The sequence below is a fragment of the Cucurbita pepo genome, chromosome 4, assembly GCF_057944985.1.
Source record: "Cucurbita pepo subsp. pepo isolate OVF chromosome 4, ASM5794498v1, whole genome shotgun sequence".
Classification (NCBI taxonomy): domain Eukaryota; kingdom Viridiplantae; phylum Streptophyta; class Magnoliopsida; order Cucurbitales; family Cucurbitaceae; genus Cucurbita; species Cucurbita pepo.
The window spans coordinates 9,696,231-9,715,205 of NC_141801.1; the positions used below are offsets into that span (position 1 = coordinate 9,696,231).

Below are 18,975 nucleotides of genomic sequence, written 5' to 3' on the forward strand. Positions count from 1 at the left end.
TTTCAAAGAAGCTAAAAAAAATTATAAAAAAATCATCAAATAATATGACGTGTCCACGTGGCAATATAAAATGACATACGTACATGACAGGTAGTTGGGTGACTAAGAGAGCTCCACGTCAGAGATGACAAAAATATCATGCAAGTTATGAAGTAATTTGAGGTTGCCACGTGGTAATTTAGCATGACACAAATAAATGCCACGTGTGAAATCATTGGGTGATTGAGAGAGCTACACGTCAGAGAGGACAAAAAGAAAATATTATTTTTAAGAAGTCAAAATCCGAGGTGTATTTTACAAACTAAACTAATATTTCTATCTTTCACTAAATAAAAATTAAAATAAAATGTTTCTATTTCTTATGAATTATAGAAAATGGAATTTATAAGAAATTAGAAAAAGAAAAAACAATAATTGACCATATTTCTATTTTCTTTAAAATTCAAAATTTAATTAGGAATATAGTCACTATCTTTAATATCAATAAAAAAATCATATGCTATACTTAAATAATTGCATTTTGTCCTTATATTATTTATTACCTAAATAAGAATGCAATTAACCATATATCAAAAAATTTGGAGGTGTTCATATAACTCTAGAATCCGATCAATCTAGACCGTCTAATTCAAAATATAAAAGTTAGGTTGGATTGGATTTTTTTCTATTTAATTTGGGTTGAATTTTTGGAAAATGGAAAATTTTGGGTCGGTGGTAGATTGACATTTTTTTTTTATTAGGTCCCGACTAACTTGAAAATAGAGTGTTGGATCGGTTGAGCTCCATTTGAGTTGTTCGAGTCACCAACCCAACCAACTCAAACTTTCGGGTTGATCAAAAAGATTTCTCCAACTCAATCCAATGGTAAAATAAAAAAAAATATAACTTATAACATAAAATGAAGTTTAAAGTTAAAATCAGAAGAAACAAATAGAAAAATAAATAAATTTTATTTGCATTTTATTTTTGTTCTAAAATTTCAAATATTTTTTTAGCTTAAAATTTAAATAGATTTTATTTTTAATAATTTCCACAATTTTTTTTTCATACGTGTATTTTAAATTCACTAAAAATAAATGATAATATATATTTTTAAAATTTTCAAAACAAAACTCCTCCGAATTTTAGTCAAAACTCTATTGAATAAATTTGTTTAAAGTCAACACCCAAATGATATTTTGACCTTTAAAATATATTATTTTCTAATTAGCTAACATTTGTTTAAGGTAAATATCAAAAATAAAAAAAATCATTTGACTTAGATTATTAAAATAAAAGAAATTAGAAATTTATTTGGCTAGTTGCTAATTTTTATAATGTCACAAATGAAGATATAGTTTCTATATTAATATAAATTGAGCAAATAGTATAGTTAATATCTAACGAAAAGAAAATTCAGACGTCCAACAATCTCGAGATCTCAACCAATATGAGCATAGTTCAACAGATATAACATACGTAACTTTAACTAAAATATTGGAATCTTCGTCTTTGTCTCTATAACAAACACAATAAATTTGCACAGAACATTATGATCAAATGGGTTTCAAAAAGATAGTCGATTCGCTCGATACTGGTTGAGTCAGTACTTATTAGGTCAATCAATTTTGATTCGACAATCTATTCAAGTTTCTCTCCTTTATACCCCTAATTTGAAAAGAGAATTCCACAAGAAAGATTAAGCGTCGAACGAAGATTCAAACCTTCTACTCATAACCCATATAAACTCGAAATGTTTAGTCATTTGCAAATATATATCCATATTCATATAAACATTAGTTTTAGTCATCTATCTATGAAGATCACTAGAATGGGAGGGATGGTTGTGTGATTCATCATAGCTCTAGACATTCATGAAATTTGATTCTATAAATGGTCTAACCATGTAGTTATCACTTTCATCAGATTCCACAGAAGATGGATTCCTCTGCTGATTTCTTCCCTATTTTTCGAACAAGGCGGGAGAGAAGAACCAAGAAAAGCGTTTATGTGACGAAACATATGATCTAGAGATAACACCTAAACCGGATCGAAACTAGCTAGTTTAACTTTGCTATATTGACAGTTTAGAAGTAAGGGAGATGATAGATGTTACCAGGTGCAAATGATATGAAATCATCTCCGGCCCTGACACCGACCCCGACCCCGACCCCGACCCCGACCCTGGCAGTTGCTTTGGTTCAACTGCACACACCTTTGACAGTCATATTCTCATCAATAATCACCTCGATTCTCTTTCTCAATCAAAATGCCTAATACGAACTTTTAGATGCACAACCGTAATTCGTCTGCCTGATCAAGAAAACGCGAATCCCTTGCATACTCTCTTGATGAAATAGAGATGGAAAAGTAGTTAGGTGAATAAAGAGACCATTGACTAAAACAGAGAAAACTAGACGTTTTTCTAATCCGTTACGAAAGGAAATGCATTCGGGTGAAACTCGGACGAGACTAGAAGAGTTCAAGAGCTGGATCCGTTATGAAAGGATATACGAAAGATTGACAAATGGATCATACAAAAAGGCTTTAGAGAATTGAACAACCAGAGATGCTAATCAGTATAAGACAATGATGCTGTTTTTAACATATGATCTACCAGAACATGAGAATAATGCCATGAATTCTCCTGCAAATCGACCAAAATACCGAAAAAAACGAACGTTATGCATAGAAAGTAGTCATTTTACTTGCAAAATCATATGACCTACAGTCCTGATGGCATTAGATAAGACCAAACAGGAACGTTTCTCAGCTGATCGGGTAAAAGAACCCTGTCGAGCGTAGACGTCGATGAGCTGCGTTCTTGCAGTCAATCCCTGGCATAGAAACTTTATTAGAATTGAAGCATCAGTATAGAATTAGTTCAGACAAAAGCAAACTACAACAGGAGGAATGGCACATTACAAGGAAGCATTTTGTAGAATCCAAGGCTCAGAATATACAGAATTAGCAAACCTAAGCTCCGAAGTATTGGATCAAATCATCGTCAACCAAGAAGTCATCGAACGAGCTTGAAACGTCGATTCCAAGATGGAACGGACTGTTAAATGCTCCATAATCTAATGAGAGACTATTGATTGGTGATCCAAACTGTGAATCAACAGGCCTATCTTGTTTGTTGTCAAACGTTTCTTTTATATAGTTGAAATCTCCTCCAATCGTCTCGTCGTTTCTATTTTGTGTTGGCACGTGTGCTCCTTCCTCCGATCTCAATTGAGGCTCGTTAACAAATTGAGAATGCTGTACATCATAGTTGGAAGTATATTCCACTGGTGGATTATAGATATCGTAAGCGTTTTCCTGTTGCACATCGACATTCTGCATAACGGGATACAACAAAGGCCTTCCATCAACATACATGCTCTGAGTGGAAATTATGTTGATATTATCCGTGGCACTCGTGGAGAACATGTCGAACTGGGGAGCTGGTACGTCTGATCGGACATCCATATCTTTCTCCAGTGGCCTCAAAGCTGTGACAGTATCCTTTTCTGGTAGGTTTCCTGGAATTTCATGTCTACCTAATGGTACATCAGAATGATTTATATCTAGATGAGTATTTCTTGGCTCGACGTTTAATTCTTCCTCGTTCAGTGTTTCATCGGCAGGTTTTGACCTGCCACCACGATGTCTTTTTCTCCGATGCTGTTCACCTTGCTCCTTTACTTGAGCAGGTTGAGGAGCATTGTTGCGTAGATTACTGGATGGCTCGGCATCCACCAATCGATTTCTCCTGTCATCTTTACGAGAAACTGACCCACCATCATCTGCAAGATCAACATCATAGTCACTGTCACTGCTAATGGCAGCTTGCTTTCCACCACGACCACCGACCGGTGTCTCTGTAATTTCAGATGCCCCATTATCGCTGCTCGGTTGTCGAATTAGAGATTCCTCTCGGCTTAAAACTCCCAACCATATTGCACTCTCCTTTGCTGTCATCTTGTCTTGTAAGCACTTCGACTGACGTACATGCCTCCTTATCTTTGCAATATCAGGAGACATATGTTTTATCACAGCCGTTAAGACCCCGACCTTCCACATCTTCTTCAAATCATGTGGCTTCTTATAAGGAGGACTAACGCCATGGGATAGCCCGAGTTTTTCCCACCAAGCTTCATTTCCAGAGGGCCACCAAGGTGGAGGGACCCCTTTTTCTAAAGGGTACTTCCGTTGAGGGGGATCACAATGTTGCATCAACGAAGACAAAAGAGACCCGAGTGTCGCATCCTGAAGATCTTGAAGAACGCTCTGTGAATTCCTATTTCCATTTCCATCTGTCTCTCCCTTGGCAAGACATTCTGCTTCATACTTGGCTATAGCCGCCGGTCCGTTCTTATCAAATTTAACCTTTTCTTTCCACCACGCTCGAATGTTATCAGAAGCACCGCTAACCGGTTTCCCCTTTTCTGGAATAATGCCATATACGAATCCCCGAGCTTTACATACTTCCATAAGTTTTAACATGTACTTGAGAATCCCATCTTGAGCTCTAGACATCTTCTTCCTCCTCGCCTGGTCAGACGTATGCTTTGGCTTCTGCTTCTCCGCAGCCTGTTGTGCCGCAATCTTCTGTCGTTCCTTAATCCTTTTAAGCTTGATCCTATCCTTCCACATACGCTTCTCCAAATCCTCGGGTTCGATTTCTTCATCACTAACATCTTTCTCTGCAATATTGTCACACCTTATATCATCAACTTCCATATCCGAACAATCTCCCAACGCATCATCAACCATCATAAGATTCTCCATTTAAGATCAGATATCTGTTTTACTGCTAGTAAGAGATCACAGAAAGAACGCAACAAACTCAGAATTTTATTGGCTATATCGATTCAATAAGCATTCTCCTACAAAATTTCAATCTGTAAACGCATCTCAATTAGCAGAATCAAACGTCCATCAATCAGAAAGACCCTTTAATCACATCAATCGATATCTCCAGCAGCCTCAAAAGATTAAACTATTACAAAGATGAAAAACAAAAATCGCGAAACAAGAACTTCCCAAATCTCAACAATCAGCAGATTAGAATTTCCATCAAATTACAGCCAAATCAACACGACCCAGATAAAAAAATCCAACAGATTCTCAACATACTCAGGAAAGAAACAGGAAAACAAACCGATTGAATCACAGGGCAAGTGGGAAAGTTCAAAATCTTACCAAATATCGAGTCCAATAGCGAAACCTAAGGATGAACAGACATAGAAATCGAAACCCCAGAAAGCGAAAATGGATTAACGAGAACAATAGGGTCTCATAAGCCCTTGAATGCTGGAAAGAAGGCGAGAACGAGCAGATGGGCGCAAAAGAAATGGAATAAGACGTGAAAAAGAGGGATTAAAGATGAAAAGGGTACAGAATTACTGGAAATCGGATGCAAATTGAGAGAGAAAAGGGGAGTGGGGAAGAACAAAACGAAAAGGGGTTTTAGAACAAAAAGAAGTAAATAGATCAAATGAACGAAAAAGGGAGGAGCGAGAGAGAGATTCTACGCAGCCAGATATGGATGAATGGTCAAGGAGCTGCGATTAAGTTGCCAACTTGTTTTTTTTTTTCTTCATTTTCTTTTCACTCTCGAAGAACCCAAATTCTCAAGCTTTTTCATCAAATCAACAATCACATTGGGAAGAACAAAAAAAAAAAAAAAAAAAAATTGGTTTTATGGTAAAAATAAATAAAAAAGAAAAAAAAGTAGAACACGTCACACTCAGACCGGTAAATTATTTAGTGCCATGAATGAATTCCAGGTGTACTGCATTACATGATCTAATCATTTTATAGTAATAATAACATGTAATGAAAATAAGAAAATAATTTTCACATTTAGTGGGTGTTTGTGTTTTTTAAGAATATATAAACATTAATTTGTGAATTTAAAATGTGATTTGATGAGGTTAAATTAGTAATTGACTTTCAAATTTCATTTTAATTTGGCGACTGACTATCCCTTTTGAACAATAATAACTTCATTGCAATAAATAAATGCGAAAGTGGAGAATTAAACCTTTGAGGGAATAGATGGTCAAGCACAGTCATAACAAATAATTTAATTCAATATTTGAGTCAGAGACTTGGAATACGAATTTAGCACCTAATAGCCCAACATCCCTGCACAACATGACCACATTGTCTATTTAACTTTTAAGACACGAAAAGCACTAATCATCATCTTCTTTTAGTAAAAAGCTTATAAAACAATTACAATAAGAGTAATAAGAGTAATGGAATTAGGAATGGTCTCAATTTCTTAAAATGAACTTTACTAAACAACCCAAACTTATTATGTGATAAAACTCAACAACGAAGGTACAATTTATCACCTTTTATCACAATTGCGTAAAAGTAGAAAAGTGGATGGAGTAAAAGGAATACTTCCTTTCAACCATAGGGTGAGGCGCTAGTGAATACCATTCGATTTGTGCCTTAATGATGGTCGAATTGCATGCAAACTAGTCCATACGTTCACAAATATAAGAGAACAGGTTGATCAAGTTCTTTCATAAAAAAATCGTTTTGTCATAATTCTATTTAAATAGGATGAGGGAGGAGTAGAGACCAAGGGAAGATTTGAACTCAACCTTTTCGTAGGATATAATACCTTAAATGTTTTCAGGCGGTGGATATGAAGGGATTTGTTTGATGTCGAGTTGTGTGCTTCTTCAGAGAGTTTAGTAGACATGTCGTATTTAATCAAGAGCGAGTCATACATACGAGTCTAAAATTTGTAATAAGCATAAACAGAGTCATCAGAGGTGGTTTAAACATAAACTATGAACAACCTATTGCATGTAAGACGTAAGATATACTAGAATGATTTTGAAGTTGTCAGCTATACTCATCTAGTTTTGTCTTATTTTGAAACTTAATGATGGTGGTTTAAACATAAAACAATTTTTGTAAAATTAATCAGTGTCAGTAATAACGACAGTGAAACGGGCTTCCCGATGAGCGGGCGTTACATTCAAGTTCCCTCAACAACTTGTACAGCCATGAAAAAAAGATGAAATTCGCAGCAAGAGAAGAGAAGGCAACAGGATGAAGCGATGATGAATACTAAAAAATCTTATCATGTGATCTCAAAGAGGTGGCAGAAATCTTCTAACTATGCTTGATCCTTTAAATGCTAAGCTAATTCACATGAACAAATATGAAAAATGACTTTCTATTCAAATATTGGCAATGAAGTTGAGAGTTTATGTACCTGAACGATGAAGGCTTTCCCTGGAGTTTGATCCCCAAGAAAGAGGAAAATGGCAGCAGTTGACTGGACATCTAGGGGTAAAGCACGGTTTTGGTGCGGGCCGCGAGAGTGGTACCAAATCGAGGCAAATTCTGAATACTAAATAAGATCTCAAAATAACCGGGGTTAAGGTCGGCCAGTGAGACGATGGGGGATAAGCTTCATCGTCGAGAGGAAAACAGTCCAGATCACCAGAGTTTGAAGGTGTAGCTATGCAGATTAGCAGATAAACAACAAACGCTACCAGTAATCGTTGCACGAACAAGCTCCATCTTTAAAGTGGTGATATCTAATTCTGTCCCTTACAACAATCTCCCTATCGTATACCTTGGAAATGAACTTTATAGCTAGATGACAATCTCCACATACTCTCAAGTTCTTCACAATGCGAATTGGAGTTTTAGGTGCGGTGTTCATCAACCCAAAGGCAATAGCCAACTTCTCACTGTGCTTCAACAGAGCTGTTTCTCTGTCCTCATTGTCATCGATATCCAGCAAAACTTCTCCGGATTCAGGGATGTAACCAGCCATCTTCAACTTGGTGGTCATCTCATCCAAGAACATATACAGGTCTTTAGTTTGAGGATGGGACCGATCACCTACGAGAAATTGATGGAACGTCCCGTTCAACTCGATGGAGCTGCAACCAGGAGTCTTCTTTTTCCCACTTACTGCAATCTTCTCCCTTAATGTCCTGGCTTCATTCCAATTCCCAGTCAAGGAATACATATTTGCTAATAAAACATGGCAACCCAGATGGTCAGAATCAAGCTCTCTAACAATTTTCCCAATTCTCTCTCCCATTTCAATATCCTTATGGGTTTTGCAAGCACTAAGCAATGCGCCCCAGATAGCTACATCTGGTGTCATAGGCATACTTGATATGATCTCTTCGGCTTCCTTCAAGCGTCCCGAACGTCCCAGTAGATCCACCATGCATCCATAATGCTCTAACTCAGGCTCGACTCCATAGCGACCAGCCATTGATTCAAAATAGCGTCTTCCTTCTTCAACTCTATTGCCATGACTGCAAGCATTTAACAAAGCAACAAATGTAACTTTGTTGGGAGAAACTTTTTCTACCTTCATTTGTTCAAAAACCTCAATTGCTTCCTTAGATTTCCCATGCATTGCAAACCCCCCAATCATGGCATTCCAAGGCCAAACCTTCCGAATCGACATCCGTTCACTGTTGAAAAGCTTCGAGGCAAACTCTAACTCTCCACATTTTACATACATGTCAATGAGTCCGGCTAGCAACCGATCATTCAACGGTATCTCATTCTTTCGAATATAGACATGCATCCATCTTCCTTGGTCCAACGCCACAAGATTAGCACAGGCTGCAAGGGCACTGGCCAATGTGTACTCATTTGGGTTCACCCCTTTTTGCAGCATCTTGTGGAAGATATCCAAAGCCTCCATGAAATGACCAACCTACGGATGAAGATCATATTTCAGCCTTTATGAAGCATAAATATCCCTGCTAGAACTAAACCCAACTCATATTACACTGAGTAATTGCTTACCATTTGATTTCCCCGCAGAGGCATGTTTGAGGAAACCAGACAGAAACATGCTTCTGTCCGCAAAGACAGTAAAAATGGCTTCTCATTATGGCATAGCGTATACCGTAGGTAGCAAAGTATTACTGTGCCAAGAAGTAATTAAAATCATAGAACGTTAATGGTTTGCTAAAATCCCAAACATTGTGACCATCAAGTTCCTATACTGTGGTTGTATTTTATCTAGTTTCACGACTAATTTACAGCCACAAACTCCAACATGAACATATCTCAATTGGTCAAGGCAAGGCAGAAATCCGAAGTGAAAAGACAGAACTTATAACTTATCCTTTTAATTAAAAAGCTAAAAAAAAACTGAATGCAGTTGTGTTTTTATCAAATTACCTGGACACATCCAGCAATCATTGTTGTCCACGACACAACATCTCTTTCAGGCATTTCATCAAACAGTTCCCGAGCATCATCCATTTTCCCCAATTTCGCATACCCACTAAGCATGATATTCCACGAGTACATATCTCTAATTGTGCTCCAATCAAACACCTTTCTAGCATCCCCAACAAACCCCAAATTCACATACATCCCAATCAACGCATTCATCACAAACAAATTATTCTCCAAACCAAGTTTAACAGCATGAACACGAACTTGCTCCCCTTCCAAAACCCCAACAGCATTGCCACACCCCTTGAAGGCAAATGCAAAAGAATACTGATTGGGCACTAACCTTCCATCGCGGATCAGAGAACGAAACCTTGTGAAGGAATCTGCAGAGGAAGTGGCTGAAATCGCGTGGGCTTTGATGATGGTGTTGTAGAGGAAGAGATCTGGTTGGGGAAAATGATCGAACACCATTTGGGCATAAGAAATAGAACCAAATCTTGAGAAGGAAAGAAGTTTTAGGAGTTTATTAGTGGCAATTGGGTGTAGAACAAGACCAGTAGTGATGAGTTGAGCATGGGTTTGTTTGATTTGGTGGATTGATTTGCAGAAATCGAGCAAAAAGAAGAGCTTAGAGGTGAAATCGTATCGTATCATTTTTCTAAAGGCCCGGACTTACTGAAGAAGCTTGAAGAACAGTCCCGTAAGAGCAGCAATGGCGGCCCTGCATTTCGCCATGTTGAGTTCAATATTTGTTTTGACGTTCTAAATAAATATGATTTTAATTATTCGCAATATTAAGGTATTTAATATACATATGTTTTTTATTTTTATTTTTATTTTTACTTTTATTTTACAATTTATATAATTAATAAATATATTTAATTGATAATATATTATTATTATTTATTAAAAAAAATTCTTTAATATTTTTTTTATAAATTAGGTAAAAATAAAATAAAATAGTTAACCAACTTAAATTTTTTAAATAATTAGATATATAAATATATATTTAGTGTCTCGACACATCTTTCGAGTTTTTCAGAGCTCCATTTTATCAACATCGATATTTTGATGATCGAGCATGTTGAAGAATGAAATTATTAGAAAGCTTTTTGAGCGGTTAATAGCTCATCTTCTTCACTAAAAGAGTAGTAGTTCGAGTTTTTCAGAGCTCCATTTTATCAACATCGATATTTTGATGATCGAGCATGTTGAAGAATGAAATTATTAGAAAGCTTTTTGAGCGGTTAATAGCTCATCTTCTTCACTAAAAGAGTAGTAGTTCGAGTTTTTCAGAGCTCCATTTTATCAACATCGATATTTTGATGATCGAGCATGTTGAAGAATGAAATTATTAGAAAGCTTTTTGAGCGGTTAATAGCTCATCTTCTTCACTAAAAGAGTAGTAGTTCGAGTTTTTCAGAGCTCCATTTTATCAACATCGATATTTTGATGATCGAGCATGTTGAAGAATGAAATTATTAGAAAGCTTTTTGAGCGGTTAATAGCTCATCTTCTTCACTAAAAGAGTAGTAGTTCGAGTTTTTCAGAGCTCCATTTTATCAACATCGATATTTTGATGATCGAGCATGTTGAAGAATGAAATTATTAGAAAGCTTTTTGAGCGGTTAATAGCTCATCTTCTTCACTAAAAGAGTAGTAGTTCGAGTTTTTCAGAGCTCCATTTTATCAACATCGATATTTTGATGATCGAGCATGTTGAAGAATGAAATTATTAGAAAGCTTTTTGAGCGGTTAATAGCTCATCTTCTTCACTAAAAGAGTAGTAGTTCGAGTTTTTCAGAGCTCCATTTTATCAACATCGATATTTTGATGATCGAGCATGTTGAAGAATGAAATTATTAGAAAGCTTTTTGAGCGGTTAATAGCTCATCTTCTTCACTAAAAGAGTAGTAGTTCGAGTTTTTCAGAGCTCCATTTTATCAACATCGATATTTTGATGATCGAGCATGTTGAAGAATGAAATTATTAGAAAGCTTTTTGAGCGGTTAATAGCTCATCTTCTTCACTAAAAGAGTAGTAGTTCGAGTTTTTCAGAGCTCCATTTTATCAACATCGATATTTTGATGATCGAGCATGTTGAAGAATGAAATTATTAGAAAGCTTTTTGAGCGGTTAATAGCTCATCTTCTTCACTAAAAGAGTAGTAGTTCGAGTTTTTCAGAGCTCCATTTTATCAACATCGATATTTTGATGATCGAGCATGTTGAAGAATGAAATTATTAGAAAGCTTTTTGAGCGGTTAATAGCTCATCTTCTTCACTAAAAGAGTAGTAGTTCGAGTTTTTCAGAGCTCCATTTTATCAACATCGATATTTTGATGATCGAGCATGTTGAAGAATGAAATTATTAGAAAGCTTTTTGAGCGGTTAATAGCTCATCTTCTTCACTAAAAGAGTAGTAGTTCGAGTTTTTCAGAGCTCCATTTTATCAACATCGATATTTTGATGATCGAGCATGTTGAAGAATGAAATTATTAGAAAGCTTTTTGAGCGGTTAATAGCTCATCTTCTTCACTAAAAGAGTAGTAGTTCGAGTTTTTCAGAGCTCCATTTTATCAACATCGATATTTTGATGATCGAGCATGTTGAAGAATGAAATTATTAGAAAGCTTTTTGAGCGGTTAATAGCTCATCTTCTTCACTAAAAGAGTAGTAGTTCGAGTTTTTCAGAGCTCCATTTTATCAACATCGATATTTTGATGATCGAGCATGTTGAAGAATGAAATTATTAGAAAGCTTTTTGAGCGGTTAATAGCTCATCTTCTTCACTAAAAGAGTAGTAGTTCGAGTTTTTCAGAGCTCCATTTTATCAACATCGATATTTTGATGATCGAGCATGTTGAAGAATGAAATTATTAGAAAGCTTTTTGAGCGGTTAATAGCTCATCTTCTTCACTAAAAGAGTAGTAGTTCGAGTTTTTCAGAGCTCCATTTTATCAACATCGATATTTTGATGATCGAGCATGTTGAAGAATGAAATTATTAGAAAGCTTTTTGAGCGGTTAATAGCTCATCTTCTTCACTAAAAGAGTAGTAGTTCGAGTTTTTCAGAGCTCCATTTTATCAACATCGATATTTTGATGATCGAGCATGTTGAAGAATGAAATTATTAGAAAGCTTTTTGAGCGGTTAATAGCTCATCTTCTTCACTAAAAGAGTAGTAGTTCGAGTTTTTCAGAGCTCCATTTTATCAACATCGATATTTTGATGATCGAGCATGTTGAAGAATGAAATTATTAGAAAGCTTTTTGAGCGGTTAATAGCTCATCTTCTTCACTAAAAGAGTAGTAGTTCGAGTTTTTCAGAGCTCCATTTTATCAACATCGATATTTTGATGATCGAGCATGTTGAAGAATGAAATTATTAGAAAGCTTTTTGAGCGGTTAATAGCTCATCTTCTTCACTAAAAGAGTAGTAGTTCGAGTTTTTCAGAGCTCCATTTTATCAACATCGATATTTTGATGATCGAGCATGTTGAAGAATGAAATTATTAGAAAGCTTTTTGAGCGGTTAATAGCTCATCTTCTTCACTAAAAGAGTAGTAGTTCGAGTTTTTCAGAGCTCCATTTTATCAACATCGATATTTTGATGATCGAGCATGTTGAAGAATGAAATTATTAGAAAGCTTTTTGAGCGGTTAATAGCTCATCTTCTTCACTAAAAGAGTAGTAGTTCGAGTTTTTCAGAGCTCCATTTTATCAACATCGATATTTTGATGATCGAGCATGTTGAAGAATGAAATTATTAGAAAGCTTTTTGAGCGGTTAATAGCTCATCTTCTTCACTAAAAGAGTAGTAGTTCGAGTTTTTCAGAGCTCCATTTTATCAACATCGATATTTTGATGATCGAGCATGTTGAAGAATGAAATTATTAGAAAGCTTTTTGAGCGGTTAATAGCTCATCTTCTTCACTAAAAGAGTAGTAGTTCGAGTTTTTCAGAGCTCCATTTTATCAACATCGATATTTTGATGATCGAGCATGTTGAAGAATGAAATTATTAGAAAGCTTTTTGAGCGGTTAATAGCTCATCTTCTTCACTAAAAGAGTAGTAGTTCGAGTTTTTCAGAGCTCCATTTTATCAACATCGATATTTTGATGATCGAGCATATTGAAGAATGAAATTATTAGAAAGCTTTTTGAGCGGTTAATAGCTCATCTTCTTCACTAAAAGAGTAGTAGTTCGAGTTTTTCAGAGCTCCATTTTATCAACATCGATATTTTGATGATCGAGCATGTTGAAGAATGAAATTATTAGAAAGCTTTTTGAGCGGTTAATAGCTCATCTTCTTCACTAAAAGAGTAGTAGTTCGAGTTTTTCAGAGCTCCATTTTATCAACATCGATATTTTGATGATCGAGCATGTTGAAGAATGAAATTATTAGAAAGCTTTTTGAGCGGTTAATAGCTCATCTTCTTCACTAAAAGAGTAGTAGTTCGAGTTTTTCAGAGCTCCATTTTATCAACATCGATATTTTGATGATCGAGCATGTTGAAGAATGAAATTATTAGAAAGCTTTTTGAGCGGTTAATAGCTCATCTTCTTCACTAAAAGAGTAGTAGCCATAGTCAGCAGCTCTAACGTTTGAGGAAAGTCTCGAACCAGTGAGCTGACGTTTTAGGGTATCTTTTCATCCCATCTTTATAGTCAACAAAGTTGATGCCAAATCTGACCGTATAGCCATCCGCCCATTCGAAGTTATCCAACAACGACCAAGCAAAATACCCTTTGACTCTCGAGCCACCCCTTCACAAATTTGCACCATTTTTGTTAGCGATAGTACATAAACGTGGAAAAATGAGAGAGATTTGAGCTGAGAAAGGCTTACTCGATGGCTTTGTGTAGGAAATAGAGATGAGATCGATGGTAATCGATTCTAAAGTTGTCTATAAGTGCTTCCTTTAGGGAGAGAGTGGCATTGTTAAACTCGTCAACTCCTACAAAAGAAAAGCATTTTGGATGTAGTTCTTATCTTAAGCAAAACTTATATGAAAATCTCGTCGTTAACGTACCGTTTTCTGTGATGTAGATGACGGGATTGTTGTACTTTGCTTTTATATATAGAAGCGCATCGTGAATGCCTCTAGGGTAAACTGCGAGCCAAGGGGAAGCGGCAATTGGGCCGATGGGAACTCCGTTGCGCTTGGTTGAGAGAATGGTACGAGCATCGGAGAAGTAGGTTGCACGATTAGCATTGGGGGGTGGGGTGTATTGGGCGTAATTGGCAGTGTAGTAGTTGAATCCAAGAAAATCGAACGACCCTTTCACTAACTCGGATTGTTCTTTTGTGAAGTTTGGGAGTCTCTTCCCTACGAGAGATTTCATGCTCTTTGGATAATCTCCAAACGTCAATGGATTCATGAACCTGCCTTTCAAGAACAAACTTAATAATAAAACAAATATTTGTCTTTTCTAAATAAAATAAATAAAACAAAATTCAAAATTATTGGGAAACCCCATCACCAAATTTTATAACATATTACCTCAAATATTTGTCTTTTCTAAATATTTATTTATTTCACTTTCATAAAAACAATATATTAAGAAAATATTCAACATTTGAGGAACCTTAGAATAAATAAATAAATAAATAAAATGCAAATAAAATAACAATCAAAGTCTACAAAAATTAAATTAATTAAAATATCCCTCATTTTTGCAATTTATTTCCCAATTAATTTCAATAATATTCTTAAATTTTAAAAAATAAACTTAATTTTTTTTTTAATTTCAAAAATATTTTAAATTTTTTAACATTAATATCCTCAAAAAAAAAAAAAAAATTTAAAAGTATTTTTAATTTTTTTTTAAGTTAAAGGGCATTAATGAAAATTTGGAAGTTTAAGGCTATTTTTTAAACAAATATTAATGTTTTCTATAAGATTTTTACTTTTTTATATTTTTTAAAAAAATTAAGTGTATTATTAAATTTAAAAAATATTTTAAAGCAAATTAGAAAGAATATTTTTATTAATTTAATTATTTAAAATAATAATAATAATAATAATAATAATCTTACCAGCCAAGCATGAAATCAAAAGCTCTATAAGCAGCTTTGCGCTGTTTTCTTGCATTTGAAACAGGAACAAACCAGTGTGACACTAACGTTATTCCTATCAAACCCTTCTGAGATTTCTGCAAATAATTTTAATTATAAATATTAATATAATATTTATATATATATATAACAAAATATAAGACCTGATATTTTTCCCGATAAAGCTCGACGGCGGCGGCATGAGCAAGAATTTGATAGTGAGCGACCCGATACGGCTCCGTAGCAGCGTCGCCGCCGCTGCAACTCAAGTTCTGCCACCACGAGCATCGACTTGGGGCAAGTATGCCCAACGCATATCCGCCCATGCTATAGGACCACGGCTCGTTCAAGCTAATCCAATGCTTCACTCGATCCCCGAACTCTTTGAAGCAAACTTCAGCATAGTCCTTAAAATCATCCCTTTTACGTTCAAATCATTCGATATAATTATTTAAATAACATTACATTCTTTAAAAAAAATTTTAAAAAATGATGACTTACACAATACGAGGACTCAAGAAACCTCTGTATTCGTCTTCTAAGGCTTGGGGAAGATCCCAATGGAAGAGTGTAACATAAGGCTCGATTCCTGTATTTCATACCTATAATGGGTTAGAATCACTTTTGTTATCTCGAAAGCGACTAATAGTGGAATGACCCGAGAACCTTTAGCTAGTAGCTCGTTTATGAGGTTGTTGTAGTATTGAATTCCTTTATGGTTTACTCCTCCGCTCAGCTTTCCTTCTGTCGGAATAAAACGGTTTAAAATCAGGTATGGATTGAAATTCATCGAGTAATATTTATTTTAAAAATAACCCAAATAATTAAAATTAAAATAAAAAAAAACTTACTTGGGAGAATTCTAGACCATGAAATTGAAAATCTATAAGCATCTAAATTCATCTTCTTCATAATCCCTACATCTTCCTGTTAAACCATAATTAATTAATTAATTAATTAATTAGCTAATTAATATATATATATATATATATATATATATATATATATATATATATATATATTAATTGTCACGTGCACTTTACCTTATAGCGATGGTATGCATCATTGGCTATATCTCCACTACTCCCATCTTTAATTTTGCCTGCCATTAATCCCAATATGTATTAATATATTATTTATGAAAAATGATTAGTAACCTATAAAAAAATAATAATAAAATAAAAAATAATTTTTCGGTTTAATGTTTTTTTAAAAGAATGACTCGTGTTAGAGTTTTTATGGGTTGACTATAGACTAGTCAAATAGCTCGGGGTTCATTAAATGCACCGACTCAGATCAATTCGAGTCTAGTAAATTAAGGCACCTTGATTGTTGTGATCGATGACTGAGCACGATATGGAATGGTTAACTATTCTCACCACGTGCATTTCTAGAGATTACTCAAATCAAGAACGCACTAATTCGACTACTATAGGAATTGGACTGTCGATGGGGCTAATGTTATGGGTTGACCCATGACGGGTCAAATAAGCTAGGGCCTACAAAGACCCATCAAATTCATTGGCTTGGATCAATCTGAACCTAGTGATTATCAACTATATGAACCCGGATTAAGGATCGAGCATGACACGAAAGGATACACATCACATCATATAAGTTCAGCTAGTTCATCGAGACAATATGACACAGATTTAGGAAGAAAGATGTAATTATAGAGGATCGAGGTCACATCAGTTCAGTGGTCCCACGTGTTTTTTTGTATTGACTTAAATGAGTCTACTTGGACAATTCATAATAATTCTTAATTTCAAACGTTTTTTTTTTATATATAAAATAATGTTTCAAATTTGAATCCGTCTCTTATATTATAATATAGATTAAGTAGAATATTAGAAAATAAGATTTCTTTGACTTTGACTGATATCATGTCGAGTTCTATACAAAAACTATATAGTTTATGAATACTTTTTAACTTTTATATTTGTTACGAATATATTCTAAAAAAAATTAATTTTTTTAATTTTGTAATTATTTAATATAAAATTTTTTATTTACAGAGGTCCGAAAATTCAAATTTTCATATGTTCATTTTTTTTTTTTCTAAAAAAAAGGAAGACATCGATAAAATCGATGAAACGGAAGTGACTCGAAGGAGACGACGAATGACGGGTTTCGCCTTATAAGGAGGTGTTATCAAGCCTATGAAACTTCATACCCTCTAAACGAAAATAAAGAATATTTAAAGTTAGAACGGGATAAGATTATGACGATCACATTGAATAATTATCGAGAAAAAACAAGACCTGGGTATTTATGTGTGAACGCATCCCAAATACTCGGTCCTCGACCATCTGTATTAGCAGCACCTTCATACTAAGAATCAAAAAACAAATTAAACAAACAAACAAACAACTCGAACACTCTAACAATGCCAGCAAATCATTAGCTCAAACTCACTTGGTAAGCGGACGAAGCTGTCCCAAACACGAACCCTTGTGGGAAACAACTTCTATTCAAGGTGAACTCAACGCCATGGCTAGGGTTTCCAGTAGCACGAACAAGAACAAGAACACGAAGAACGAGAAGAACGAGAAGAACGAGTTTTCCCATGGCTAGGGTTTTGTTTTACACATAAAACACACCACAAAAAAGACAGCTTTATAATGGGGAAGAAGAACCAATGATCAAAGTTGAAGGATTCCACTTTTGACAGCCTTGTCTTTGTTCTTTGCTTTCGACAACGACAAAAACCAGACAAACCCACTGATGATGATGTCTAAATTTAGTGGGAAACCTTTTTTTTTTTTTAATTTTTTTTTAATTTTTTTTAATTTTTTTTACCTAAATGGATAAATATCTCATCTCCTATTGTGTCTATAGATGGGTTTTGTGTGGTTGTTAAGAAAATGTAATTACTTAAAATACCCGGTTAAACCGCAGTTTACATTTAAAGGGTGTTTGACACGCAGCTCGAGTTAAGTCGGTACATGTGAAAGATGAAAGCTTGTCAAATTTCATGTCAATTGGACACGAGACGAACGTTCCACAAGACCATAAAGTTTGTAGATGTGAAAGATAGAAAGCTTATCAAGTTTGATGTTAATTGGACAACTATAGAATCATTCACTAAAATGACGTAAAAGTCTCTTACTTGGTGTCAGTTTTCCACAACCCGAGATATATTTTGATCTAAAAGATATGGTTGTCTGTGGCGGGGCACCAATCTTTCACCGATTTTGCTAAACTTCTCGAATACAAATTATTTCCGAATTTTGTCTTTTAGAAAGAAAAATAAGAAATCCTTTTCTAGCTTGAGTAAATTTTTAGTATTTTAATATTTAATTATTATAAAGTTTGAAATTCTTCTGGTTGTTTCTATTTTGGAATTTGCCTTTAAGTCCTCAATTTCATTTAATTTATATTATTGACCTTTGACCAAGTCCAAACAATAATTAAGAAACAAAACCCTAATATATTTTTATATATATATAATGGAGTTAATATAACACATGCGGAAGCAATTTGGATATTAGGCACTCTTTAGAACATCAATTATAGTAAATAACTAGCATGTTCATAAGTATTAAAACTCAAGGGGTTTGAGTACTAACCTTTTGTAGTTCAGATTCCTTTTTCTTTACGAATCGGTTTCGAACCACTACTAGTGTCTTCTCTACTATTCTTCGGCCTTAGAACGAGATTGTGGAATTCGGTGAGGAACTAAACGAAGGATGGGTTTAGTATATATGAAGGGAGGGTTTGTGAGAAGTTACATGTCTCTTGATCACTCTATTTATAG

The 18,975-nt window shown here is 34.8% G+C and overlaps 3 protein-coding genes across 8 annotated transcripts; all 3 read right to left on the reverse strand.

Annotated features, from left to right (window-relative positions):
- Positions 1-2,534: 2,534 nt before the first annotated feature.
- On the reverse strand, positions 2,535-5,588 carry EIL3 (ETHYLENE-INSENSITIVE3-like 3). 4 transcript variants are annotated; one of them, XR_015420753.1, is made up of 3 exons: positions 5,167-5,588; positions 2,905-4,777; positions 2,535-2,816 (listed from the first exon to the last, which is right to left on the reverse strand). XR_015420753.1 is itself a non-coding variant. In XM_023675053.2 (3 exons), the coding sequence occupies exon 2, from the start codon at positions 4,750-4,752 to the stop codon at positions 2,956-2,958; it is 1,797 nt and encodes a 598-aa protein (XP_023530821.1). In that variant the 5' UTR covers positions 4,753-4,777; positions 5,167-5,588; the 3' UTR covers positions 2,535-2,816. The 4 variants fall into 4 exon arrangements, 2 of the variants coding, with proteins under 2 accessions (XP_023530821.1, XP_086979513.1); XR_015420754.1 differs by having other exon boundaries at positions 2,535-2,828; XM_023675053.2 differs by having other exon boundaries at positions 2,956-4,777.
- A 1,056-nt stretch (positions 5,589-6,644) lies between these two features.
- Positions 6,645-9,914, reverse strand: LOC111792359 (pentatricopeptide repeat-containing protein At3g62890). 2 transcript variants are annotated; one of them, XR_002814786.2, is made up of 3 exons: positions 9,157-9,914; positions 7,208-8,683; positions 6,645-6,663 (listed from the first exon to the last, which is right to left on the reverse strand). XR_002814786.2 is itself a non-coding variant. In XM_023673765.2 (2 exons), the coding sequence occupies exons 1-2, from the start codon at positions 9,808-9,810 to the stop codon at positions 7,487-7,489; spliced, it is 1,851 nt and encodes a 616-aa protein (XP_023529533.2). In that variant the 5' UTR covers positions 9,811-9,914; the 3' UTR covers positions 6,670-7,486. The 2 variants fall into 2 exon arrangements, 1 of the variants encoding a protein (XP_023529533.2); XM_023673765.2 differs by lacking the exon at positions 6,645-6,663 and having other exon boundaries at positions 6,670-8,683.
- Positions 9,915-13,667: 3,753 nt separating this feature from the next.
- Positions 13,668-18,918, reverse strand: LOC111793343 (beta-glucosidase 12). Of its 2 annotated transcripts, XM_023675185.2 has the most exons (12): positions 18,788-18,918; positions 17,634-17,788; positions 17,480-17,549; positions 16,259-16,317; positions 16,067-16,142; positions 15,882-15,959; positions 15,717-15,804; positions 15,380-15,635; positions 15,198-15,313; positions 14,191-14,543; positions 14,007-14,115; positions 13,668-13,924 (listed from the first exon to the last, which is right to left on the reverse strand). In XM_023675185.2, the coding sequence occupies exons 2-12, from the start codon at positions 17,784-17,786 to the stop codon at positions 13,756-13,758; spliced, it is 1,527 nt and encodes a 508-aa protein (XP_023530953.2). In that variant the 5' UTR covers positions 17,787-17,788; positions 18,788-18,918; the 3' UTR covers positions 13,668-13,755. The 2 variants fall into 2 exon arrangements, with proteins under 2 accessions (XP_023530953.2, XP_023530952.2); XM_023675184.2 differs by lacking the exon at positions 18,788-18,918 and having other exon boundaries at positions 17,634-17,998.
- Positions 18,919-18,975: the final 57 nt, after the last annotated feature.

Excerpts from the sequence above, each read along its gene's own strand:
- LOC111793343 (XM_023675185.2), bottom strand. The coding sequence starts at position 17,786 with ATGGGAAAACTCGTTCTTCTCGTTCTTCTCGTTCTTCGTGTTCTTGTT. Across the intron at positions 14,544-15,197 it reads TTTGATTTCATGCTTGGCTG|GTTCATGAATCCATTGACGT; the intron begins GTAAGATTATTA and ends CTTGAAAGGCAG. Across the intron at positions 13,925-14,006 it reads TTCCTACACAAAGCCATCGA|GGGTGGCTCGAGAGTCAAAG; the intron begins GTAAGCCTTTCT and ends AAATTTGTGAAG.
- EIL3 (XM_087123387.1), bottom strand. The coding sequence starts at position 4,752 with ATGGAGAATCTTATGATGGTTGATGATGCGTTGGGAGATTGTTCGGAT.
- LOC111792359 (XM_023673765.2), bottom strand. The coding sequence starts at position 9,810 with ATGATACGATACGATTTCACCTCTAAGCTCTTCTTTTTGCTCGATTTC. Across the intron at positions 8,684-9,156 it reads TGATTGCTGGATGTGTCCAG|GTTGGTCATTTCATGGAGGC; the intron begins GTAATTTGATAA and ends CTTCATCCGTAG.